This window comes from Pelodiscus sinensis, chromosome 1 (genome assembly GCF_052426305.1).
Source record: "Pelodiscus sinensis isolate ZL-2025 chromosome 1, ASM5242630v1, whole genome shotgun sequence".
Classification (NCBI taxonomy): domain Eukaryota; kingdom Metazoa; phylum Chordata; order Testudines; family Trionychidae; genus Pelodiscus; species Pelodiscus sinensis.
The window spans coordinates 211,948,224-211,974,672 of record NC_143052.1 but is presented as its reverse complement, the minus strand read 5'-3'; the positions used below and the strand labels follow the sequence as shown (position 1 = coordinate 211,974,672).

General features: G+C 41.2%; 2 protein-coding genes across 5 annotated transcripts in view; one reads left to right on the top strand and one right to left on the bottom strand.

Annotated features, from left to right (window-relative positions):
* Nucleotides 1-810, bottom strand: part of SMPX (small muscle protein X-linked) — an 80,596-nt gene extending 79,786 nt beyond the window's left edge. The window contains exon 1 of the mRNA XM_089774847.1: nt 728-810. The gene's annotated coding sequence lies outside the window, so the exon portion shown is untranslated. The remainder of the gene's footprint in view (nt 1-727) is intronic.
* A 7-nt stretch (nt 811-817) lies between these two features.
* MBTPS2 (membrane bound transcription factor peptidase, site 2) overlaps nt 818-26,449 on the top strand; it is a 45,456-nt gene continuing 19,824 nt past the window's right edge. The window contains exons 1-7 of one of the 4 annotated variants that reach the window (XM_006128756.5): nt 818-956; nt 2,815-2,963; nt 5,182-5,320; nt 9,976-10,079; nt 15,056-15,183; nt 22,633-22,751; nt 25,238-25,418. In XM_006128756.5, the coding sequence (XP_006128818.2) occupies nt 882-956; nt 2,815-2,963; nt 5,182-5,320; nt 9,976-10,079; nt 15,056-15,183; nt 22,633-22,751; nt 25,238-25,418 (895 nt within the window). In that variant the 5' untranslated portion in view covers nt 818-881. Of the gene's footprint in view, nt 957-1,066; nt 1,846-1,888; nt 2,571-2,814; nt 2,964-5,181; nt 5,321-6,476; nt 9,146-9,975; nt 10,080-15,055; nt 15,184-22,632; nt 22,752-25,237; nt 25,419-26,449 lie in introns of those variants that run through there. The other 3 variants (XM_006128758.5, XM_025187583.3, XM_075913331.2) reach the window with 3 other exon arrangements.

Below are 26,449 nucleotides of genomic sequence, written 5' to 3'. Positions count from 1 at the left end.
TGAAATTTACATGCCCCTTCTGGAAAAGGGGCCAGTGTAGACGTAGCCCATCAGATCACATAGGAAAGCTTTTCTGTGCACAGAACAGTGATAGGAACTTAATTTCTTTAAAATTAGAGTGTAGCTTAGCTGAAAAGGGCCCAACAGGCAGATGCTGGGATACACCCCTGGGGCTGAGACTGGAGTTTAAAACTGAGTCCTCAAAAACATGGGCTGGAATTACTCAACCCAGGCAGCTCAAGCTGGGCTCTGGCTTTTTGGCCAGCACCTCTGCTGTGTGACAATGTTACAGACAACCACAGGCACCTGTGACTGCTGTGCCTGGGTTCTAACCCCACTCCCCTCCCTCCCGGCAGGGGGAGCTGCACGGGACCGGGCGCACAGCAGTGAGGGCCAACGTCACTGCGAGGCAAGGTCACACGACAGGTCGTCGTTAGCGAGCCCAAGCATCCGCAGCCCTACGCACAACCCACACTCTGCGGCTGCGCAAGAAGCCTGGAACGCTCAGTTCTCTGCGCCTGCGCACAATTCAAAAAGCGCTTTTTCTCACATCACCCTTTCTTGAAATTCGCCGCGGGCAGCGCGGGAAGCTCAGCGCGCGTGCGCAGACTCAAAGGTTGCAACTCGCGGGCGGCAGCGCCAGGCACATGCGCGCAAGCGATCATGTGCCACTGCGGATCGCCCGGGGGCGGTAAAAGAGGTTAGATACGCATTGACGTAATCTAACCTCTCCACGTTCGGCCGTGCCGTTTCTCCGTGTCCGCTCCCAGAAGTGTCCGACCGGAAAATGGGAATGCTGGAGCAAGGTTCCGACAGAGGTTTAGTTCCGGGGGCATCACTGTGCGCGGGAACCGCTGTGGCCGCCACCTCTCGGTGCCGCAATGATCCCGATCCCGGTGGTGGTGGGCGTGCTGGGCGGCTGGTGCGTCATTTACCTGGCGGACACGCTGCTGAAGGTGAGGACGCCCCGGCCGCGGGGACAGAACCGGCCCGGGGCCCCCCGGCTGCAGCGGGAGGGAGGGGTCAGTGCGGCCGGCGGCCGCAACGAGGGGCGGGGCGGGCCTGCCCGGGCGCGAACCCTGAACCTGTCGTGGGACTCTGCCCCCGGCGCTGCCCTGCTTTGCCACGTGCCCCGACCCGGGCGTGGGGGGAGGGGGGGTCGGTAGCTTAGGCTTTTGTCCGGCGCCTGGCCCCGCAGGAGCTGCCCGCGCAGCGTCCGTTGGTGCCAGGCCTCGCCTCGCTGTCTGCGGCAGGTTTTAAGCCAGGGTTCGGGACCCAGAGGTGCCCGAGGCTCAGTGCGAGGGCAGGGTCCCCAGCCCGTTCCTTTCCTGGGGTCAGAGTTGAGGGGGTTTATGGCACCTGAATAAAACTGGCGGGCGTTGATTGTTTCCCTTTTACAAATGGGAACCGGTGGTTTGAATTTTTTGACTTCCAAGTGTCTGCTCAGAAATAAGGCAGGTCAGATTTAAAAACAAACGTCACTTCCTGAGGATAGGACAAGAAGCAAAGGAGTTAAATTGTAGCGAATTTAGGTTGGACATTAGGAAAAAAACTTACCAACTGTCAGTGATTGATGCATGGAATAAATTGCCAAGGGGAATTATGGAATCTCCATCATTGGGGATATTTAAGGGTATACAGCCATCTGTCAGAGGTTGGTGGTCTAGATCGGTGTTTCTCAACCATTGGTTACAAGTATCCTTGGGGTACTCGAGAGAAGTCTGGGGGATACGTCAGCACAACTGAAATTTGGAGAAAACGGAATTTTTGTTTTAAGTTTTATAGCGCTTTATTATTTTTGTATTTGTTACACCCAAAAATTACATACACTTGTTGCTATCTGAAGTAAGTGATGAAATTGCTATTAGTACAATTTTAGTTTAGTTTTTTATAATTACAACTAATGGGTTTAAAATGGACTGATTTCTTGTGAAAATAAACCAAATAAAACTGCAGATTTGGAAGATCAGAAACTGTCAGAAACATTTGAGGTGGGAAAACCTGTAGTGAAAAAACCACGCACCAGTGGTGGAAGTGGAAATTCTTCTGAGATAAGAAAAACATGCAGTTACAATGCTGAATATCTTAAATTCAGGTTTACTACAAACAGAAGTGTACACCCTTTGCCACTTTGTGTGATTTTCTGTGAGACTTTATCTAACCGCTATATGAAACAGTCTCTGTTGAAATGACACCTTAATAGATAGCATCCTATATTAAAAGATAAATCAATTGAATATGTTACAAGAAAATGTGAAGGTATCAGTATATCTAGTGCTGCTATGAAAAAATTACGTTTAGTGAAATATAAGTTGACAAACTTAAAAATATCCCACAGTCGAATGATACAATAAGATGAAGAATTGACGAAATGGCAGAAGACATAATAAAACAAATTACTGAAAAAATTATTCAGAAACAGTTCGCTTTACAACTTGACAAATCAACATATTTCCAATTGCACATCCCTACTGCAACTTTTTAGTATGCTAACAGGAGCAGAGCCTAAGGTGTGCTTGACAGTTGAGTGACTAAGTACATTCATCCGAGTGCAACAATATATTTGATAAGTAAGTAAAAGCAATATAATATATTTCTCTTGTAGAAGAAGTCAATCTTTGGGTCACACATTAGACTCCTATTATAAGGTTTTATAGTTCCTATTATTTAATTTTTTCAGCATAGTTCATGTAAGTTGCTATATGTGCATGTACATATTCCCATATACTACTCTTCTCTTTGTTTTATTGGATATCATTACATGAAATCTTCCAGAAAGCTGTGTGTCAGACTAATTTCCATTGTTTCTTACAGTCATCTAGCTCTCTGAAAGCATCTTATGAAGACTGTCTGATTTCATATGGGCTGAGCATCTCTCCTTTTCATATACGATGGCAAACTAATCTCTTCAACCGTCTGTTCTACAGTTGGGGACGATGGAAACCCAGATTTCTTTATCTATGGTATAATTTCAGAATTCTACTTTGGCCTTATACTGGACAGATACTAGAAAACTTTCTTCTTGTTAGAGTAGCAATAATTATTACCACACCACTAATTTTAAAATGATCTTGTTATAATACAACCTTGATAATTTAGGAATAGAACCACAAAAGTGTAGTTGAAGGTCCAGTCTTCTTTTCTTTTTATGAATCCATATTTGGCAAAATATTTGCTGGACAAAGGGGGTGTTGTAGACTTTGTAAATTCTTAAGTTATATATTAGGGGATCCAGAAGTAGCTTTTCATATCTGGCAATGCATATTCAGCCCTGTAGACTAAGCTGAACATTGGTCACTGGAATATATAAGTTAATGGAAGTTAGTTGTTTTCCTAAACTAATTTTCCTGAAAATTGTCAGCGCATCATTGAGTCTTATAGTTTCAGAGAATATCAAATACCCAATACAGCAGGGGTGGGGAAACTTTTTTTGAATTGGGGGCCGCTGACCCAGAGAAAAATCAGTCGGGGCCATACACAAGTGAGAAGCAAAAACAAAACAAACCCTCACTGACATGCCCAACTGAGAAGGAGAAAGGCAGTCTCCATATTCCTGTCATACACTAGAGCCTAGGGAAACCCAAGATAGTAGCTTTAGTGTGCTCTGCTGTCCCATCATGGGGCTAGGGGGGCTGGGAAGAGCCCTGAACCTTGGGGTCTGGATCCAGGCAAGGCAGGGGCTGCATCCAGTCCTTGGGCCTTAGGTTCCCCACCTCTGCAATACAGAAATAAAATATAATAATTTTTTTCTGGTCTTCTCTGCTGAAGACTTCACATATTTTTGTGTTTATAGAAGATCCTCTTCTATTTTTTAATCTTTCCAAAACATTTATTAGAAGTTAAGTTTTCATTTATAAACTAACTGTTTTCATTAAAGAGAGAAACAAGAAATCGAGCTGTAATAATTATGCAGTATTTCCTAAGATGCTTGTTGATATTTTGCAGTAGACAAAACTCATGTTATTGTTATAATGTTGGTATACTGCCTGCAGCTTTTTCCTGCATCATGTGACTAGTCCCTTTGAAGTCAGACAAACTGCATGCAAATAGTCCTGTTTCAGGATTACACCTTTTGGTGGGGAGGGTAATCTGAGAAATCAGTGGAACCAAATCAGTACTTGACTGTCCATCTATGATTTAAGAAGTTGCTTGCCTTGAGCCCTGATGGAAATCGGATCACAAATTTGGCCCTGTGACCAAAGCCATTTACTGGACATTCTAAAGTTGAGGGTGGGGTTGGAGTATATGGCTCACATTTTAGCCTGTATCCATCCTAACTTTCTTTTGCTGGAATTTTTTCTGCTCCTGGCATAAGTAATATGCACAGTGGATATGTGAATACTTTTCAACAGCTAAGAAGTTGTGAATTTGTCCCCTTGTGTGTATTCATCCTTTTTGTTCACAACTGAATTTATTTTACTGTTACACTCAGTGGTATGGGAATGAATAAAAGAGGAAAAGATATGCTGAGTTGATACTTTTTGTTAATGTTTTCCCTTATATAAAATAATTTTGAGTCAAAAAGAGTTTACATCAGCCGTAACTACGCTTTTTATAGTAGGTATAGCATCTTGCAGCAAAAGAAAACATTCTGGCTTGTGGCTTCCACTTGTCCCTTTTATATTAAGTACAAATGCAAGCAACTTAAAATATACGCGCTAACTGACTAACTCCTGATGAAGTTCAATTAAAGATGGTAATGGAACAAAGAAACTGTTGGGGGCAGAGGAGAAACTGACTATGACTTGCACTATGTTAGCCGGAAAATAAGCTTTATCTAAAGCATTAAATCCTTTGCAGTGCCAATGTTCCCTCCAATTGGTTAAAAAACATTAATAAAATGCTGCAAATTACGATAATCTGAAAAGAAGTATTTCCTGTTCTAGTATCAAGGAAATAGTGTGAATCTCTAACTAATCCTCACCCCAGCTGGATGCAGTTATGTGTAGCATTATGAGATTAACTTCTTCATTGGAGAAAAATTCAGTTCTGCTCCTGTAGCTTTAAGCCTTCTAGTGGATTGCTGATACTTTTGTGGTGATAGACCAGATAGACAGAATAGCTCTGGGGAAGATGTGCCCTACTGTTTGGTGTTAGGCTGCACTGATGCATTTAAGTGTCTTCATGATATGCAGTTACTCATTTTGTGTGCACAAAACCATTTGTTTCTCTTCGTTTCAGGTTCAGTATAGGAATGGTGTTTGGCATAGTTGCCATGTTTGGTTCTGTTCTTCTCCTTGGAAGGACACTGATGCAGACACTGACGGTGATGATAACTGAAGCCCCTACCGTACAGAATGATCGTATGTTACAAGTTGTGGTAAGTGTTCCCTCTCTGTTTTTCGGTTTATGAATTATATCCTATTCTAAACAAATGTTTTAATAGGAGGTGTTAGCCTTTCTGACTTTTAAATCTTCCCACTCAAGATTAGACGTCTCACCAGTTATACCAAAAGTGGCCGGGTTCATGTTCAGTCTTTAAAAATGGGGGAGGAACACACAAAAGGGTTTATATAAAAAAAGCACAGAGGAATTTGGAATTGATAATATGCAATATTGAATACCCAGAAAGTGTCTAAGAATACCAATAGCTATAAGAATTTGCTTCCACTCATCTATTTAGAATCCCTACTTTTTGCAATTAGGAATGATGTGTTTGAAATTTGCAAAACATTCAGCAAAAAAGATGAGTGTTTCCGTTTATTTTGGTTCAGTATGTCATTAGAAAAGGAAGGAAGGATGAACAACTGTTTAGGATAGTGGGAGGCAAAGATTATATTGTGAAGCTGATTACAAGCGAGAATTATTTGTTGAGTTAGTAATCTGAGACAGGTATTTTTTCTTATCTCTGTTGGTGATGTCTAGTTACAAAGTTATTAGCTTTGTACTTGTTTGCTGCAAGGATTTCTGATACCAGATACTAAGTCATGCTGGGAGAACTGAATTGTAGAATGAAAGAATTGGCATATAAAATCTCCTATTTTGTTTTGGAATAGCTAAAGAAGTGAAGAAGGAACTATATAACCTTTATAAAACTATCTCAGAGGGCAGCAATCTTTCCAAAGTGTCCTACCAAGATTTAACCCTCCTGCCTTGGGTCGTGCCACTCTCCCGGGAGGGGGGAGGAGCTTTCTCCATTGTGTCACCTGGGTCAATACAAACCTTTCTTCGGACTACCAGTAGCTAATGGAAACTCACTGTTAATTACATAATTACGCCCAAGCCATTTTGCTAGTGCTGAAGTTGGGGAGAACAGTTTAATTTAAATTATTAAACAGATTAAGCATTTTAACCTTCTCATGTTAGTTTATCAAACGTCATTTTAAATAAAGTAAAATATTATGTTCAACACAAAAGGGTTTCAATGTTTTCTTTATTTATGGCAGAGGTGGGGATCACTGATCCACAGAAAAATCAGTTGGGGACCACACAAGTGAGAAGCAAAAAACCAGTTCATTTTGCATGTATAGTGCATGTGCTCTCTCACTCACTGCCTCTTCTCTTATTGGTATGTGCATGAAAATAGAATGCTTGTTTCTTTAGTGAACTTCCTTTTCTGCTGCTTATTCTCTACCAGTTGCTTACTGTGGAAATTGTTGCAACTGTCAGAGGTAAGAAAGAAACAGGTGAAAGAAACATCATTACAAAGGGTCCTCCTCTCATACAAATGCCTTTGGTAGAATTTAGAAAATCACACTATCTATATAAATGACATTGTTTGTAAATAGAATGTATTTTCAATTCCTGTATATATCTTAAAATAGGTTTTCAGTCATAGGGTACGTCTATACTATAAGCCTCTTTCGAAAGAGAGGACCCAGTTAGTCTGGATGCTCTCTTTCGAAAAAGCACTGTTTGCGTTCAATAACGCCTTTTTTCAAAAGAGCACTTTCGAAAAAAGGCGTTATTCCTCATAAAATGAGGTTTTCCACGATCGAAAACACTGTCACATTCTTTCAATTTAATTTTGAAAGAACGCGACAGCAGTCTAGACACAAGTGAAGTTTTTTAGAAAAAAGGCCACTTTTTCGGGAAAAAAAAGAAGAAAAAACCCTGTAGTTTAGACACATCCATAGAGTCTAAAAGCGGTTAGATCCTATATTCATGGCAGACTCAGGATGCCAGCTTTCAGTGCTGATAGCACTTTGTCCTTGTATGTGTCTTAGGAATGTAAAAGGTTAACCAGTTAACTGATAAGCATTAGGCCCCGTTGCTTTGGCTGGCCAAAGTGATCCCAGACCTGGCCCCTGCTGTACCAGGAAGCCAGAGTGACCTCAGTGAACTGGTTAAATGATATAATTGTAATTGTTTAACTGGTTAACTTTTTAAACCAATATTATTTAGATCTTTAATGTGTCCGAGATAATTTTGCTCTTCTCAGCAGCTCTAACTTTAAATTAACACCACTAGTTGATACAGGACATGCAGAAGATGCTTCCTTGGGGGTGGGCATAGCTAGATTCAAATTGGTAGAGTACAGTAGTCAAAGTTCTCACTCAGCTTCCCTCAGGAGTGCTCTCTTAAGCATGGACACTGTAGGATTGTGTTACCTACTGCTTAGAGGAAGCACTATAGTCCTAGCCTGCTGAAAGTGACAGAACTAGTCCTAAATATTTTACCTCTCTCTGCTTTGCTTTTCTCCTTCTTTTAAAAAGGATTTGTAGTTTCATTTTAGTTAAGTCAGCAGTTATCAAACTGTGGGTCAGGATTCCCAAATGGGTTGTGTCTGTTTTAATGGGGTTGCCAGGACTGGCATTAGGCTTACTGGGACCCCAGGCTGAAGCCCAAACCTCACTGCCTAGGGCAAAACTATAGCCGGAGGGTTTCAGCTCTATGATGAGGATCATGTTACAGCCCCCTTGCTGGTGGCTGAAGCCCTTGGGTTTGGACTTCAGCCCACTCACAGGGAGCATTAGAACATGGGCTTTGGCTTTATCATCATTTCTGCACTGCCTCCCCACCCAGAGTTGCATGGTTTGGGCAGGCTTAAACTTCAGTACCCACTCCTGTGATCATGTAGTAATTTTTCTTGTCAGAAGGTGATTATGTTGCAATAAAGCTTATGGATCTCTGAGTGGAGTGATTTACTGGTTCCACCTCTGGAACTGCTTCTACTAGTTTCCACCTCTGGAACCATTTTTTTTTCAGAGGCAAGAGTGTGGGGTTTTTTTTGTTTGTTTTTGTTTTTTTAGTTTTTTTCACTTCCTTTTTTCTTTACCTGTCCTTTTTTTCTTCAATTTTCTTGCTGGTTTTTTCTCATGTACTTTCTTCAGTGCATTGTCCTTTAACCTGTCTTTACTGATATGGTTTATTTCTTCCTCTACCTATCCTCATATCTCTCTTCGTTTTCTGCTTCCTGTGTCTCCTGTCTCTGTCTTCTGTGTGTGGTTTTTCTCTGTGACTTGTTCCAGTGTTGTTGATTTCCTCACTGGATTCTTTGAGGTAGAAGCTTCTCTAAAATGAGAAAATAGAATACATGCATATGCTCGGAATACCATGTTTTGTCTGATTGCATCAGAATGTTGCTGGTGGTGTTTTCGTAAGTTAGTGTATCTTACTGCGCAGCTTACAACCTAAGGAAAATTATACAATGGCTGTCTTACTGATTGCTAACACCATTATAGTGGGTCACAATTTCAGGCCAATTTTGGAAAGCTCTGGTGATAACACACAGGCAGTTCAGTAATTTTGCCTCCACTGTGTGCAGTTTCCCCTTTTTAATATTAAAGGTCACTGTTTCAGTTTATGCTGCTGGTGGTTGCCAGAGCAGGTGCCTTCATTACTGGGATGCAACATCTGTGCTCTGAGGGGTGCTCATGGTGCAAGTGCTGCAGAACTGTGCATTATCCAAGCTCAGCAACAGCAATGGCCTCATGCTGCCACCGCAATGTGGGAAGCAGAGGTTAATAAAAGTAGGAACTCAATGCAGCCTTTTTCCCTGCTGCCTTGAAAGTGGGAACAGCTGTCGGAGCCAGCTAGAGAACTGAGGAAGTCTGTTTCAGTGAGTGAAGAACAGGCACCTGTCAGTGATAATGGGGAAGCAGAAGGCATCTGGGGCAGTGAGATGTGTCAGGGAGGGCTTACAGCAGTGTTTCTCAACCAGTGGTACCACTACCCTTATGGGTTCTCAAGAGAAGTCTGGAAGGTATGTCAACACAACTGAAATTTGGAGAAAACTGAACTTTTGTTTTACATTTTACAGTGTTTTATTATTTTTGTACTCTTTACACCCAAAAATGTCATCGCCCGCCTGGCAATGGTAGAAAATTTTTGTGTGTGTCTGGAAACAGTAGGTAACGGGGATATTTATCTTTTTTTTTTTTTTTTTTTAAAGAGGTACTTTATAAAAAAAAAAAAAAGGTTGAGAAACACTGGCTTAGAGCATAGAGTAGGATGGGCCTGCATTTTTTTGCATGCGCCCATTTGTCACAGCCACATTGGGAGCGATCAGGAGTCCATAAACAAGAAGACCAAAAATGTGGGGTTTTTTAAATCTCATTTTTATTTTTAGGGGGGAGCATAGTGACTTAAAGTTTTTGGATTCTTCCTGAAGTTCCATTACAAAAGTGATTGTGGTAGATGGATAGTAATTGCTACGGGAGTTGGGGCTGAAAGTTGTAAACTGATCTTTGCAATTTCCATTGCTGATTTATTTATAAACCATGTCTCTAAATCTGTAGATACTTCTGAAGCTTAGGAAAGTTTTCCCCATGATTTCCAATATGTGTATTTGGTTTGGTTTGGTTTCATTTTTTGGAACAGCAATATTTTTAATCTTTAAAATGAAAGGCTTAGTCATTTTTTAAAAACTATATAAGGTAGAAAAAGGCAGTCGTCTGATAGTTCTGTAAGTTTTCTTGCTTCTAGTCTTTAAACAACTATGTTGCAGTAGCACGTTTAAAGGCAAAATGATCTGCCTTTGTATCTCCTGGTATCCTAGTATGTTTTGTTTTGTTGTCATGCCTACATGAACAGGTGCCTGGTGTAAATCTGCCCATCAGCCAGTTGAGCTATTTCTTCACTGCAATTCTCATCAGTGGTGTCATACATGAAGTTGGCCATGGGGTGGCAGCTATTCGGTAATGCAAACTATTTTTCTCTTACTATGTACCAACAAAGCTTTATATCCCAGAGCAATTTTCTCCAGATGAATATGATTAGAGTGTATGTGGTTTATATAGACAATTCATTTGTTCTCCTCTTATAATAGCATTTTATGATTTGTGTAAACTGTAAGATTTTTAAATAAATAATGTTTATTGAGCAGGTCATCAGTATGGACATTCACTTCTTTAATGTACTGCATTGCTTCATATTTAAAGTTATACTGCCTTAAATTTATCATTAACTGAGATCCCACGGTTTCTGTCATTCTGTAGCAGTGTGATTTGCAAAGACACGGTTCATTGTTACAGAATGATGTTCCAGAATGTAATATTTTATTCTCAAACAAGTTTATAGCTCTTTATAGATGCTATGGAAACATTCATGATGTGACTTCAATGTAAACTACTGAAAGGCTGTACCAAAAAGCTGTAACTGTAGCCCAGAGAAGTGTGACTTGCTGATATTAATCTCAGTGGTGTGTTAATTTGTATGCATAATGATATTTTAAATTTCAGTGTTGACTTTTACTGGTGATCATTTCAGCAGAAACGGGGTTCTGATGTGCTTAGCCATTATTGTTAAATACTGTGGAAGATGTCAGGCAGGTTTATTTAGTGGTGGTCACCCCTGCTTTGGCCACAGGGAAGGAGAAGAATCATTATCTCCTACCTACCAAAAACATCAGCTTTCCCCAGTGTGTCAAAATCCCAAACTGCTTCCCTCATTTTTGTTTGTATTAGAAACCCCGAATTTGTCTTGCCAGCTGCCAAAACCAGCTGTGCATTTCCATATAAACGTTGATGGCATGTTAACAGTTTGGCGTAAATAACATAAATATTGTGTTGGTTATAGTGTTCGTAATCATAGTCATGTAAAAAATCCTCAAACTTGAGATTGACCTGCCAAATTTCTGGATTGCCATATAGGAATGCTACAGAAACTAGCAATGGTGTGCAAACTTTTCCAGTCACGCACCCTTCCTCCCCCTTTACTATTCACTGAATTTGTTGCACCTCACCTGCATTACTTGTAACTGGGGTAGGTTTTTTTGGCATTGTAATCTGAAATTGGTTTCCATTCATAACGTTGACAGGGAAATAAAGAGAAGATTATTTATTCATTCACTTTAGTGTTAGAGTATCTGACAAATTCAAGAGGTCATCTGTTAACTATTATTATTATGTTGCTGTTTGTGCCTTTAAATATCAGTGATCAGTCATAAATGAGCTTTAAAATTGTGAGACTCAAATTTAACTTTAAAAGCATAGTGGGTCGAGTTGTAGTTATGAAACTTATTAAATTGTTGAAAATAAGCTATCTAATGCTTTTATTTGTATATTTGTTTTAAAAGGTGAAATGTCAAAGTTTCTTGCACCATCCTCATAGCAAATCTTGTGTCCTCCAAATAGTGCACCACTGCCTTAGAACAATGATTAAATCCAGTTTTATATAAGAGGGCTTATCTTTAGCTCACAACTGTTTCTTTTAGGTGATAATTGTGCCCAGCAAAATTTCAAAATTAAAAGCTAACTTGTTCTGTAGTATGTCACTTGAAAGGTATTATTTTGATCAATGAAATCTTTGATATAAAGATTTTCTTTATATAAAGGTTTCTTTAATTGATTTTTAGGACTTTACATTCTTTGAGCCTTTTTTTTCGTTGTATGTGGGAACATGTGGCATTTCTTCCTCTTTGTACTGAACTACAAAGCCCCACCATGCTTTTAAAAACATAAAAACGGTCTGTGGCAAAGTCCTTGCCCAGGCCCCTTTGTCTTGGGGCCCCTCCTTGGGTCACAACTCAACCAGAGACCCTTTCTGGTGTAGTCACCCGTGCCTTTTGTTGTCAGTGCCAATTTCCTACCACCTTCTATTTACAGAGCTTTGGTTTTCTAGCAGCTAACTGAACCAGCCTCTCCTTCTGGCTTGGGAGCACACTCAGCAACATCCTGGCTCACCTCCTTTTACTTCCCCTCTGGTTGCCTTATCTAGCCCTCTGACTAATGAGGCCCACAGTTGCTTTAATTAGCCCTTCAGGCATGGGCTTGCTCAGCTGGCTTCCATTTGGCCTTCTTGGCCAGGCTGTAGTGGCAGAGCTCTGGCTTAGTATGGCCTGTGACGGACTTCTGGCTAAGTCACACCAAATGTCCATCTAGCCCAGTATCCTGTCGTATGACAGTGGCCAATGTCAGGTGCTTCAGAGGGAATGAACAGATCAGGTAACCATCAAGTGATCCATCCTCTGTTGCCCATTCCAAGCTTCTGACAAACAGAGACTAGGGACACTTCAGAGCATGGTTTTGCATCCCTGCTCAGTCTAATAGCTACTGATGGACCTACCCTCCATGAACTTAGCTAGTTTTTTTTTTTTTTTTTTTTTAATTTATGAAACATGTTCTAGTTTTGGCCTTTACAACATCCTTTGGCAAAGAGTTCCACAATTTGACAGTGCTTTGAGTGTAGAAATACTTCCTCTTGTTTGTTTTAAACCTGCTCCCTGTTAATTTCATTTGGTAACCTCTAGTTCATGTGTTATGAAAAGGAGTAAATAACACTTCCCTATTACTTTCTCCACACCTCTCATGATTTTATAGACCTTTATCATGGCTCCCCTTAGTTGATTGTTTTCAAAGCTGAAAAGTCCCAGTCTTATTAAGGAGCTTATTGTGTTGTAAGAGTTATTGGAGGAAGTATGTGAAGTAAGTGTTCCTTACTATATGTCTTATCAGCCTGGATCAGGGACAGCAATCCCAACACCAGCATGTTTTCAGGAGCAAGTCTAGAAGTAGAGATGAGGTCCTTACAATTGGGACCTGATGCGTTATCAGTGGTTGTTTTGGAATCCCTGGGCATGCTTCACAAGCTTCTCTTATATCTCGCCAGTCTAAGTCACTCCAGGGCAGTGAGACTTGTCCATTACCATTCTCAGTAACGATCAAGTAGCAGGGGTTTTAAAACCAGACCGAACCTTTGTTGATATAGCCTTCTTGCAAAGGTCCCATGAAACATCTTCATCCACACCTATTGTGGCAACAGTGTTATGAGCATTTTCACTGATTCAAGATCATTGTAAGACATATAAAAAACTATTAAAACAGTGGCTAGTTCCCTAAACATTTTGTGGAAAATGCCATCATCTATTTCACCCACTGCAAAGAGAACAGAGAGAGATACCACATGTCATTCAAGGATCAAGAAGTTTTGTAGTCACACACCCAGTTGAAGGTTCAGTCAATGAGAAACTATGTCAAGGATGCGCCAAATCCATACCTAGGGATAAAGATTCAATAAACTTTGGTCTAAGAATGTATTTGACCTCACGGTTACAGTTTATAATTACAAATCAATGGGGTCTCTTAGCCAGATACATTTTTTCAGACAAATTGCCAAATGATTTAAGCAAGAAAATCATCATCATGACTAATGCAAATCATTTAGTATTGAGAACCTTCCATCAGGTGGCCTTGTATGGTGCAGACTGTGGCTGGCTTCATGGCATGAAGCAACACTCCACTAGGCTGCAGTCATCTGGGATTCCATTAGATGTCCACTGGACAATCAAGGATAACGTGTTTGAGGTAGGGATGTAAGCAGCTAGTCGACAAACATAACCTTATCGGATAGTCAACTAGTGATGCGGCTAGTCATTCCCTGCCCCCCCTCTCCCCCCCCCCCCCCACTGCCTCTATCTGCAAGAGCCATCAAGGCATGTTGCACAGCCAGTTTCTTTCCCTAAGCTAAGGTTATGAGTAGAAGTGAGGGGAGCATATGTGAGCATTGTTGTCATTGGTAATTCTGTGGTTAACTACTTAGGAAGGATTTATAGTTTTGTGTTGGTTCATTGAGGGGGGACATGATAGCAGTTTTCAGTTATCTAAAAGGGTGTCATGAGGAGAAAACTTGTTCATTTTGGCTTCTGAGGATAAAACAAGAAGCAATGGGCTTAAACTTCAGCAAGAGAGGTTTAGGTTGGACATTAACTACTGTCAGGGTAGTTAAACACTAGAATAAATTGTCCAGGGAGGTTGTAGAATCCCCATCTGTGGAGATATTTAAGAGCAGGTTAGATAAATGTCTATCAGGAATGGTCTAGACAGTATTTGGTCCTGCCGTGAGGGCGGGGGACTGGACTCGATGACTTCTTGTGGTCCCTTCCAGTCCTAGTATTCTATGATTCTATGCTTTAGGACTGGTCCATAATACTCACATCTGAAAAAGACAAGTGATAAAATTTGTATCCAATCCTGTGAAATTCTTGAGGTTCACATAAGATTTATCAAATCATTCAAAAAAATATAACTAACATTTTTTAAAAACTTAATTCTAAACTCTAACATGGATATAAATCCCATGCACTCTGTCACTTGCTAATGCTTTTTGACTTCATTCATGCCCTTTTTATTTCTTTTCTGTGTTACATAAATACTTGAAACAAATTTTTCTGTTTCCAAGTAGTTCCACCCTTCTTTTAGCTTGCAAATTGCTTTTAAGTGCATTTGGGGAAAGAGTGATAAAGTTTGGGAAATACAGATGTTGCGAGAAAAGTATGTCTGTTGCTGTTTCTAGGCAGTTCTTGTGCAAACTTAGGTCTGGTACATTTCATAATTCACTTTTAACTGAAATTATTTTTTACTTTAAAAAAACTCCCAAAATAGTATAACATAAAATGCTTTTTAAAGGTAGTATTAAAAATAATTGTCTTTTTTGTTTTACACATTGATAAATTGAGGTCATCCAACCCTAAAACTGAGGAACATTAGAAACAAATGGTTTCCAATTATAAACAAATTTTAGTTTAATATCGTTCAAGCTAGTAGTTTGTGATAAACTGAATTTCATACAGATTCTTTAAGGTTCTTCTGTGCTCTAAATGTGAAAGTCAATACTTTATATTATAGGTGTTGTTGGTTTTTACTTTGCAGTAACATTTTTCTTTTTTCTTCTTCAGGGAACAAGTACGGTTTAATGGATTTGGGATTTTTATCTTTATTGTATATCCTGGAGCATTTGTCGATCTGTTTACCACTCACTTGCAACTTATATCTCCAGTACAGCAGTTAAGAATATTTTGTGCAGGTAACAGCTTCCAACAAGTTGTTTTGTATGCGTTAATAATATTGGTTCACATTGAGAACACTGTCATTGCATTCTTTATGGGTTTAATCCAGTTACTGGTAGACAAGTGACCTTATACAGAATAACATATCCAAAATTGATGTAATGTGGCACCTTGTTTGGCAATCTTGGCAGAGAGACCAGAAAATAAATGGATAAGTAGATTAAAATCTTCTCTTCCACCTTAGGGTTATCCCTTCTTTTGAGACTAAGGGTATGTCTAGAGTACATTCCTCTATCGATCGAGGAATGTAATTGGAGGACTTTGAAATTGCAAATGAAGCGCTGATTTACAAATTTCGCGCTTCATTTGCATAATGGATTCCGATCCAAAGGATCTTTTGGGAAAAAATGCAGATTAGACCTGGTTCTTTCGGGGGAAAAACATCCCTTTTTCGAAAGAACCTGTAAATCTCATTTTTTCAGGCATTTTAGGGTTCTTTTGAAAAAAAAATTTTTCCCAAAAGAACCACGTCTAGACAGCGGGGTGGTTCTCCTCCCCACCCCCCGAAAAATCCTTTGTCGAAAAAGTGATAGGAATCCACTATGCAAATGAAGTGCGAAATTTGAAAATCAGCGCTTCATTTGCAATTTCGAAGTCCTTCGTTTGCATTCCTCTGTCGAAAGAGGAATGTAGTCTAGACTTAGCTTAAGATACATTGTTGGATAGTGGGGAGAAAATATATAGTACTGATGATGATGGTCAATCCCTTGTTGCCAAGTATGATTTCCATCATTTAGTATCATTGCCCACACTGATTTTATTTGGGGTTTTTTTCCAAACAAGATTTTATTCTACAGGAGGGTGGAACAAGCACTAAGTTCACTTAAAAAATAATAAAAAGAAATTATTGTACCCTACATTTAATTTGGGAATAAAAGGTGTGACAGAATACCTGTAGGAAACATTTTGAAAGTATAGTTTGAGATTCCAGGGAGGCCATTTTAAAAATGGCTGCTTACAGGGTACCAGTTCCTAGTGGTATATCATATCGTATCTATATAGTAGCCCAATGTCTGTAACACTGAAATGCTGGCTGTTCCCTCTGGGTGGCGCTGTAGCCTGAAATGCTGGCTGTTCCCTCTGGGTGGCGCTGTTGCCTGAAATGCTGGTTGTTCCCTCTGGGTGGCCCGTGCTGCATGGGGAGTGCAGGGCTCAAACGGCTGCTTGCGCCGCTTGCTCCCATGCAGCGGCCCGGCTGAGCAGCGCAGAAGTCAGCCGAGTGCCACAGCGGTGACGTGCGGCGTGACAGCGGTTCCAGGCCCCACCACCTGGCCAGCGGGAGGGCAGGGGAACGAGGGAGAGGGGGAAGTGGAGGACAACTGGAAGGCTGCAGGATCAGTATTGGGGTGAAGGGAAACAGTGCAGGGGGGCAGCTGCAGCTCATAGGCAGCCGCTCAGGCGGGCTGCCATGCGGGAACAAGTGGCGTAAACAGCTGTTTGGGCTCCGCGCTCCCCATGCAGGAGGAGGAGGAGAAGAGAGACAGAGAGAGAGGCAGGAGATGGAGGAGAGCTGAGAGAGAGAGCTGAGCGAGAGTCCTAAGGCTCAGGAGAGAAGACCAAGATAGAAAGGGAATAGGACGTGGAGGAGAGACCTGAAAATCCCGTTTTATGACGGGCTAATTGTCTAGTTACAAAAGAAAAGTACAGCATAATTTACAATAAAGGCAACAAAACATGGTAAATTCTAGCAGTGGCATGTGATTCTCCCCAACCTGAGAAATCTGGTCCTTCATAGACACATTTATTCCTCAAACATCAAAATTCACGTATTAAACAAAATGAAAATTTTTAATTATTACGAAAAAAATTATTTAGTTTCCTTTTTTCATTTATTAGGAATGACATGTAATGGGTTTTTTTTAGTTTACCCCTGATGTTGGGTTGCCCATTGCAGGTTTAACTGAGGAGCTTTTTTTTCTTTTGTATTTTTATTCTTCATTTTTAATGTCCAAAGATTAATGTCAGGAACGGTTGGTAAGAGGAGCGTCTCTAGGTGTCTTGTGTATTTAATTCTTTTAAATTCCCTGTTCTATTTAAGGAAATGATTCCGTATGCTTTGGAATGCCTTGCAGCACCAAACTTTCTAATTTCAGCGCATTGATCTAGATCAAACAAAATACAGGACTATGTAACACTTTAAAGACTGACAAGATGGTTTATTAGATGATGAGCTTTCGTGGGCCAGACCCACTTCCTCAGATCAAATAGTGGAAGAAAATAGTCTTCTACCATTTTCTTCCACTATTTGATCTGAGGAAGTGGGTCTGGCCCACAAAAGCTCATCATCTAATAAATCATCTTGTTAGTCTTTAAAGTGCTACATAGTCCTGTATTTTGTTTCAGCTACACCAGACTAACACCGCTACATTTCTATCACTATTGATCTAGATCAGTGTTTCTCAAAGTGTTCTGCAAGCCCGCTTTGGGAAAGCCATTAAGGGGGCCAGTGCTGCTTTGTTTACCTAAAGGGTCTGTAGCCACGGAGCCTCGTGTTCCCATTTGGCTTCAGTTTGCTGTTTTCAGGCTATGTCTAGACTGCCGGCTTCTTTTGGAAGAAGCTTTTTGGGACGAGATTGTCATGGCTCCTTCCCCACTCTTGCATGATAAATGCAGAAGTGGGGGCCAGCAAGTGTACCCCAATGCCTTTCAGATGCAAAGGTAACAAAATATACTCATGGAGGAATTACACTATGGACTAGAACTTAGTTAAAAAGAAAAGCCAAACATCTCTTAAGCAGTGCCAGATATCAGGTCCCATACCTAACCCTTAAAACAATAAAGCCTAACGAAACTACCTAAACTTTACCCTACTTACAAAAAGTGAAGAATTGTTTCTTGGAGAGAGAGAGACATGCTTGTCCCTCCCTGTAGCTGCAGAGGACTTACCCAGAGAGACAAAGGAGGCAAAAACCCAAATTCCTTTGTCCCAGTTTGAAAGTCCTACCTTCATTCCTATTGGCCACTCCACCTGGCTAGGTGTAGTTATCCCCTTAATCCCCAGGCTGCTGGCTAACCCTCATAATCATTAATAGTGATAGAAATGTAACCGTGTTAGTCTGGTGTAGTCCTGTATTTTGTTCCTCATAATCATGACAGAGATCTTCCAAAAAATCTTCTTCTGAAAGAGAGCATCTACACAGCAAAAGTGCATTGAAAAAGTGATCCACACTGAATGAACGCTATCTCACATTTAAGCTGTGATTACTATGGATGGAGTGGCCACCAGGGCACCTGTGCTTTTTCCTCTTTCCTCTTCTTTCGAAAAAACTCACTCTTCCCCATCCCCACATGCCTTTTTCCAAAAGAGCTCTTTTGGAAAAAGTCATCTTCCTCATAGAAAGAGGTTTACCAATGTCATGAAAACCCCTCTGCTTGCTTTTTTTTTTTTTTTTTTTTTTTTAAACCAAAAGCAATTGCAGTGTGGATGTAAGTGGAGTTTTGTTGGAAAATTGACTGTTTTTCCAAAAAAACTCTGCATTGTAAACATAACTTCAGCCAAGATGAGATTGGAAAATTTAATAGTGATAAAGCATATTGTGCATTAAATGTTACTAAAAGATTCATTGTTTGTTTGGTGGTGTTTGTTTCTTTATTTGGAACTGAATGAGTTTAATCCAGATTTTGAAGACCCGAAATTTAAGTTTCAGTAACAGAAATCAGATTTTATTATAATTGCTGAAGAAGCAGGGAAAAATGCATTAAAAATGCTTTTGTAACCCCTTCAGACTTTTGAGATAAAAAATATATTTGTTGTACAGCAGATGGCATCATGAGTTCAATAATGTTGAATGAGTGTTTAATAACAACAAGTAGTCCTGTGGCACCTTTGAGACTAACACCCATGAAAGTTGATGATACTATACATTTTTAAGACTGATTTTCCACTCCAACATATTCGATGAAGTGGGTCTTACCCACAAAAATCCATGATATTGTATATTTTTGTTAATCTCTATGGTGTCACAGGACTACTTGTGGATTTTTAAAGTTACAGACTAACATGGCTACCCCTCTGAGACTGGTTAAAATAAAGGTTCTGATTTGGATAAAAACAAAGGAATTCATGTTATCAATTTATATCCCTAAGTAAAAAAATATGTTCTCAAAGGAGTGCCCATTTCCTGTAGCATCTTTGAAGAGTCATTGGAACGTATGTACTTTTTAATGAGAATTAAGTAGATTTTAAGAAACTGCTTGAGTCTTCAGTTTGTGGGTTTTTTTGTTTTGTCTTTGTTTTGTTTTGTTCTTGTTGCTTTCTGAAGACTTTGCCTTTTTAAATCCACTGTATCCAAGACATCAACAAGTAAGAGAGAATTTTTAGGAGTGTAAATATTTTGACAAAATTAAGTTGACATCCCAATCTCTCTGTTTCAGTCCCTTTCTTGACTTGGGATGGGTAAGCTCACTATCATTCTAGATTTCTCTGCCTTAGAGTTAAGTCTATATTACAATGCTATTTCGAAATAACTAGTGCTATTCCGAAATTACTTAGTCCGCATTTACACAGCCGGCAGTTATTTCAAAATAGTGTCAAAATACTGCCAAGCTGGAGGACTTTTTACTCCAACTCCTGTAATCCTCATTGTACAAGGAGTAAGGGAAGTCAGAGGAAAAGTGCTCTGTTTTGAGATAAGTGCTGTGTATGTGCTCTCTATTTCAAAATAAATTATTTTGAAATAAGATACACAATTGATATAGCTCAATTTGCATAGCTTATTTCGAGTTAAGCCCTGCAGTTTAGATGCAGCCTTATTCCCACCCAATTAACTGTATGTCCCCTAGGCCAGTGGTTCTCAACTTGTGTGTCTTTGAAGCTTCCCTTATCATTCTCCAACCATATGGTTGACTCTTCTTTTTTTATCTTGCTTAGTATCTCCTCCCTCTCTTCTTCCCTAGCTCTCTCCTTTTATTTCTCTAGCAAGTTATTTTTGTGACTCGAAACTTGGGTCTGCTTTTCCACTGCCCTGTAATGAGCTTACAAAGCAGAATGGCAGCTTTTTTACACTTGTGCTATGTCCACATTGCCATTTGTCAGGAAAAAAAAACCTTTTTCATGATTCCTTATTCCTCAAAAAATTAGGTTTACAGGATCTTGTGAAAAAGGGGGTTGTTTTTCTGACAAATGGCCCTGTCTACACGGGGCTTTTTAGCAGCAAAACCTTTTCCACAAAAAGGATTGGCAGAAGATATGCAAATGGAGCATGATTTGCATATCTTCTGCCAAAAAAAACTGACAGTGTGGACTTAGCCTTGCTGTACAAGGCACAGAAGGATCAGCCTCATAAAATTCTTGCTTTTTGGTAGAATCTAATAATCCATCTCTTAGTAGTCTGGGGTATGTAGGATTCCTGTTGATGGTCAGTGGCAATATATAAAATTTGAGAGAGGTGACAAATGAAAAGAAACTGGAACACAAACTGTATATAATATAAGCTGTATTAAGGCAGTTGTGTCTTGTAAAAATGGTGTGAAAACCAAAATAAAATGGCTGTTCCCTATGTAATTTGTTGTTTAGATTATTTTACTTTGGGATGAGGGGAACTAGTGCTTAGGCTTATGATTTATGTGCCAATTTAGCTTCAGGCAGATGTGATTTAAAACCCACATGGAAAGAAATCCCTTTTAAAAAAAGAGCTATTAATGGAAATGACGACAAACCCTGACCTAGAACATTGCTTCACATTCCCTTTCTGTGGCCTCAGAATGCTGAAGGAGAAATCAGATTTTGTAAGACCCATAGTGATGACTCACAGCAAGTGTCCTGAGGGAATATCATGAGGTTCTATTGCAACTTATGAATGCTCCATTATGTACAGTGGGAGAAAAATAAGTGTAAAAGATATTGAGATTAATCTTGCATTCTCTTGTGCAATAAATCATGTCTGTAAATGTTGAATTGGATCATATGGTTCTCAAAAAAATAAGGTGCCATAAGGAAAGGCCATTACTGGAAAGTTGCTATGAATTGGTCACTCAGAATGTTTGTCCAAGCAAACAAGTACAGGTTGGACCTCACTGGTCTGGCACCCTCGGGATCTGTCTGGTCCCAAACAAGGGGATTTTCAGACCAGGGAAGGTCCCTCCCATCCTGGCCGGGGCTGCCACTGGGTTTAGGGCTCCAGCCTGTCCCCTCTGCTGCTTCACACCCCCTCTGCTGCTCTCTAGATGCTACCAGCCCCACTGCTGGAGCTGAGCTCCACAGTCTCCTGGCTCTGCAGCCAGAGCTGGAGTTTGCACAGCCAGGGCTGAGGGAGAAGGCCGGGGCTGGAGGTATGTGGCTGGGGCCAGAACTCCCTGGCCACTGCTGGGGCCAGAACTCCCTGCTGTGACGCCCATTTCCTCCACACACCCATATACACACTGGGTTGCCGATGCCCCCTAACGTGCTCTTGCCCTGCTGCCAAACCACAGATGTTGCCAGACCAGGGAGTCATGGGTAAGGGAGGTACAACCTGTATAACTTGAAATTTTCTGTGCTATCCCTGTTTGTGATTTCCTAACTTCACACAGCCTTCTGTGAAGCTTATGCTAGCCCTAAACTAGGAAGTGCTGATTGTACAAGTTAGTTTCCTGGGACAGCTTTAAGTCCAAATTCTCCACTCAACGTGTTTGGGGTTTTTTTAATTAAGGACTTAGCGTAACTTGATTTTTGGGAGTCTGGTAATCTTTTCCCTTACTGAATATATATGGTACTGCTGCATAAAGAAAAATCATCGCAGTTGTTTATCAGTTTATTAAAAATTAAACCATTCCAGTTCCTATCTATTTGATTTGAATTACATGAAGGTGTGAATTTTATGTGGCTTGCTGGGTTTTTTTATAGACTCTAAGGCTGCACAACCAAAAAAGTATTTGCTTTGGCACCAATACTGTAAAGACTTAAACACTTGACTAACTTTATGAATATGAATAGTCCCATTGAGATCAATGAGCTACTCATGTTGACAAAGTAATTCATGTGCTCACTAGGGGTCTAAAGTTTAATCAGTTAACTGGTTAAACAGGAATGAGTGGAAGCTGAATGAGTGGAAGCTGCTGTGGATGGGCTGGAGCAGCCCTCTGCTGTGGGTGAGGGCTGTTCCAGCTGGGGTGGAGTACCCTCGCTGTATGATGGGCTGCTCCGGGCCTGCCATGGGCAGAGGCTGCACAGCCAGGCCAGGCTCCTGGTTAACTGGTAAGAATGGTGTTTATTGATTAACCGCCGACATCCCTATTGCTCATGTATGCATGATGGAGGCCTTTAACCATAAATCAGCAGGGTGATCATGTTCTTCTCTATCTGTGGTTATTTCAGGAAGTTAGTTGGAAAGATACTGTGATTATTTACAGTTCAGAAATGTTTGTTTTATTAGTTACCTATACCAATGTTTCCATAGAAGGTTAATATTTTTTTATTCTTTTTCTAGGTGTCTGGCATAATTTTGTTCTTGGTGTTGCAAGTCTCCTAGTTCTGTTTCTGCTGCCAGCAATTCTTTTCCCATTTTACTACACAGGCGTTGGGGCACTTGTCACTGAAGTCACAGAGGTATGAATAGGTCTTCAGTGATTTATTATATGATACGTTATCTGAAACATTTCAGTGGCTAAAATTTGATCACTGTATGAACAGCATAAAAATTCTTCTAGCATTTGAAAAGAATGTTGCTTTAGTTAAGGTTGCTTAAGGAAATCATATTGACAAACATACTTCATTAAATCACAGAACTAGCATTTAAAAAAATATATCAGTATAGGACCATAAACATTTTTTGATAGAATAGCAAGTGAATTAGAAGCACAAATCCCAATCACTGTCATTTGCACTCATGCTGTTAAGTCCCTTTGTCTCTTGGAAATCCTACCCTCCTGATAATTCAAACAACAAGAAGAAATAGTCTGTAAAGACTGTTGTTTAACTACCAAGTTAATATAATTTTCTACATGTGTTTTATTATCACTTCAAATAACTAATTATTTTACTTAGAGCAACACAAAGTACATATGAGTAAGAAATTATATGTTGATGAATTAAAAATGTTAGTGGTGAATTTTACAGGTTGACTTGCCTATTTTTCATTTGTTTTATTTTAATCTTAAACTTATTTTAATAATGAATGAAGTATTTTATTTATTTACTGTAACTGTGTACAGGCAGTCCCTGGGTTACGCAGATCCCACTTACGTCGGATCCGTACTTACGAACGGGGCTTTTCTTGCCCCGGAGGACGCGGGCGGCGGGACTGCCCAGACGCTCCGTGGTCCCGCCGGCCGCGTCCTCCGGGGCAAGAAAAGCTGCTCCGCGTCTCCCTGGTCTGCTGGGGGGAACCCCCCCCAGCAGACCAGGGAGACACGGAGCAAAGATGCGGAGGACCTGGGCGGCGGGATCGCGGCGCGTCTCGGTCCCGCCGCCCGCGTCTCCCTGGTCTGCTGGGGGGGGGGAGAGGGTGCAGCTAGTGCGCCCCGCCCCCGCCCCCCAGCAGACCAGGCTTTTCTCGCGGACGCCTGGGGCAGAGCAGCTGGGGCGCTGCCGGTTGGTCCCGCAGCGCCGCTCCTTGGTGCTACTGGACCAACCAGGCAGCACCCCAGCCACTCTGCCCCAGGTGTCCTGAATCAGCCGCTGCTGGTCAGTTTCAGCAGCGGCTGAATCAGGACGCCTGGGGCAGAGCAGCTGGGGTGCTGCTGGGTTGGTCCAGTAGCGCCAAGGAGCGGCGCTACTGGACCAACACAGCAGCACCCCAGCTGCTCTGCCCCAGGCGTCCTGATTCAGCCGCTGCTGAAACTGACCAGCGCTGACTGCAGGAAGCCCGAGGCAGAGTTGCTCTGCCCCGGGCTTCCTGGAATCAGCCGCTGATCAGTTTCAGCAGCAGCTGACTTGGGGACACCTGGGGTAGAGCAGCTGGGGTGCTGCCGGGTTGGTCCCTGCAGCGCCGACGTGCGGCGCTGCGGGGACCTACCCGGCAGCGCCCCAGCTGCTCTGTCCCAGGCATCCAGATTCAGCTGCTGTTGAAACTGATCAGTGGCTGATTCCAGGAAGCCCGGGGCAGAGAAACTCTGCCGCGGGCTTCCTGCAGTCAGCGCTGGTCAGTTTCAGCAGCGGCTGAATCTGGACGCCAGTTCCGACTTACGTACAAATTCAACTTAAGAACAAACCTACAGTCCCTATCTTGTACGTAACCTAGGGACTGCCTGTATTTTCTTTCTGAGATCAGTAAACTTTTGGATTCTATAGCCTTAACACTTAATGAAGTTTTTCTTTTGCTTAATTGTCTGTGTAGCAAGATAATTGTATATAACATTCACTATCACAGGACAGTCTTGTTTACAATACAGTCTGATTATGCTGATTTTCAATAATATTATTAAAATCTTGATGAATGAACTTACAGCCTTAGTTTTGTTAAATTAAACTGAAGTCAGTCCCAGCTAATGAGAGAGGAAAACTGACTCTGTGATCCAGTGCCCCTGTAATGTGAGAGATCGGTGAAGCTGATTCTTTGCTTTCTGGGTCAACAGGAGCACAATGGGAGGCAGCTTGTGAGCATGGTTGATAGGCAGAAGTGACAGGCATCAAATCTTTCTAGGATTAAAAAAAGCAGGGGAGCTGGCATAACAGGTCCTGTGTGGAAAGAGAAAGGGTGGATTTCTAGTGTGCTCCAGCATTATGACTCCACCCCCCAGATGTATAGGTGAGCTCTGATGACTTGAAACTCTTAAGAGATTGAATCTAATGCTTCAAACCTGAAATGAGCCAAAACAAACAAAATATTTAAATGAAACTAATTGTCTGAGAATTTCAGCTATCCCTTGAGAGATTTGGATAATTGAAGTTTACTTGTATGTGATTTGAGATGTTCTCTATGGAAAAGTTTGTTTTCCTAGTGCCCTGCCTAAGATTAAAATAATCATAGCTAATAAAATCTGTTTCTTCAAAAAATAGTTTATTAACTTAAGTGTCTGTTGGACGTTTAGGAGAACTATGAACTAATCCCAGCATTATTAAGAATGGTAGTGTCCTCCATTTTCCTTTTGCAGGATTCTCCCGCCAATGGACCCAGGGGTCTCTTTGTAGGGGACCTGGTAACTAACGTACAAGATTGCTCCATTCGTGGTGTGGAAGACTGGAATTCCTGCCTTGGAGAGATCTTGCAGAAGTCACAAATTGGGTACTGCATAAATGCAGCCACCCTACATCAGTTAAGCTTCCCAGCCAGGGGTATGGTTATTTATACAATCCTTATAAATGTGCCTTTACATGTTCCTGATAAGTATTGTCTATTATAATTTCATCAGCTCTTAAAGATTATGTTTGATTTAGGACTTGTTAACAGGTCAGAATATTGGTTCCTCAGGTCTTATATCCTGTCTTTGGCATTGACCAGTACGCAGTTTTTTTTTTTTTGTTTGTTTTTTTGTAAAATATTGTAGTTAAGAAAGTGAAAGAATAATTAATTCTTATCTTCTGGTCATTTTAGTTTATGGCATGATGAATGAGATTTGATTATCTCTTTGTGAGATTGCATGTACAGTTGTTGCCAGTACAGACCTTCCCCGAATTACAATCATCTGACTTACAAACATCCGTGCATACAAACGAAAGTTCATTTGCTGTTCAGGGGAGCAGTCGAGGTAGTGGTGAGCAGCACAAGTGCTAACCGGAGGACACCAGAGGAGCAGGGTCAGCTGTGCAGCCGGCGGCAGGAGAGAAGCAACACTTTGCATTGGACACTGCTGCTTCTCTACAGCCGCTGGCTGCACAATGGCCACTCCTTCTGGTGAGCGGGTGCTGGGTGCAGTGGCAGGGAGGGTTGTTCAAGGAATTCCCAGAAGTCCCTGTCAAAATCTCCACCTACTTCCTCATCAGTGTTCCCTCTAAGCTGCGGCTTTACAGATGACTAATCAGCAGGACTCCACAAATTATAGAAAACCCTACTCGCCAGACGAAAAAGGGGACTCACCACCCCCAACCCCCAAAGTGTTTTTTAATGGCATAAATTCCTAATAAGAATAAGAACAGTAATTACTAATAAATTATTAATAAATATCACCCAGGTTATTAATAAATATCTTAAACCTCTACCTTTTCCCTCTGCTGCCATGTCTCCTCCACTTGCTCCATCAGCTCCCCTGGTGCCTACTGCCCCCCAACCCCTCACCCTTCTCTGATGTCCTGACTCCTGCCCTTCTCACTGCCCTCAGCCTTCCTGAGATCTGCCCCCCCCCCAGCAGCCCTTCTCTCCCCCCTGT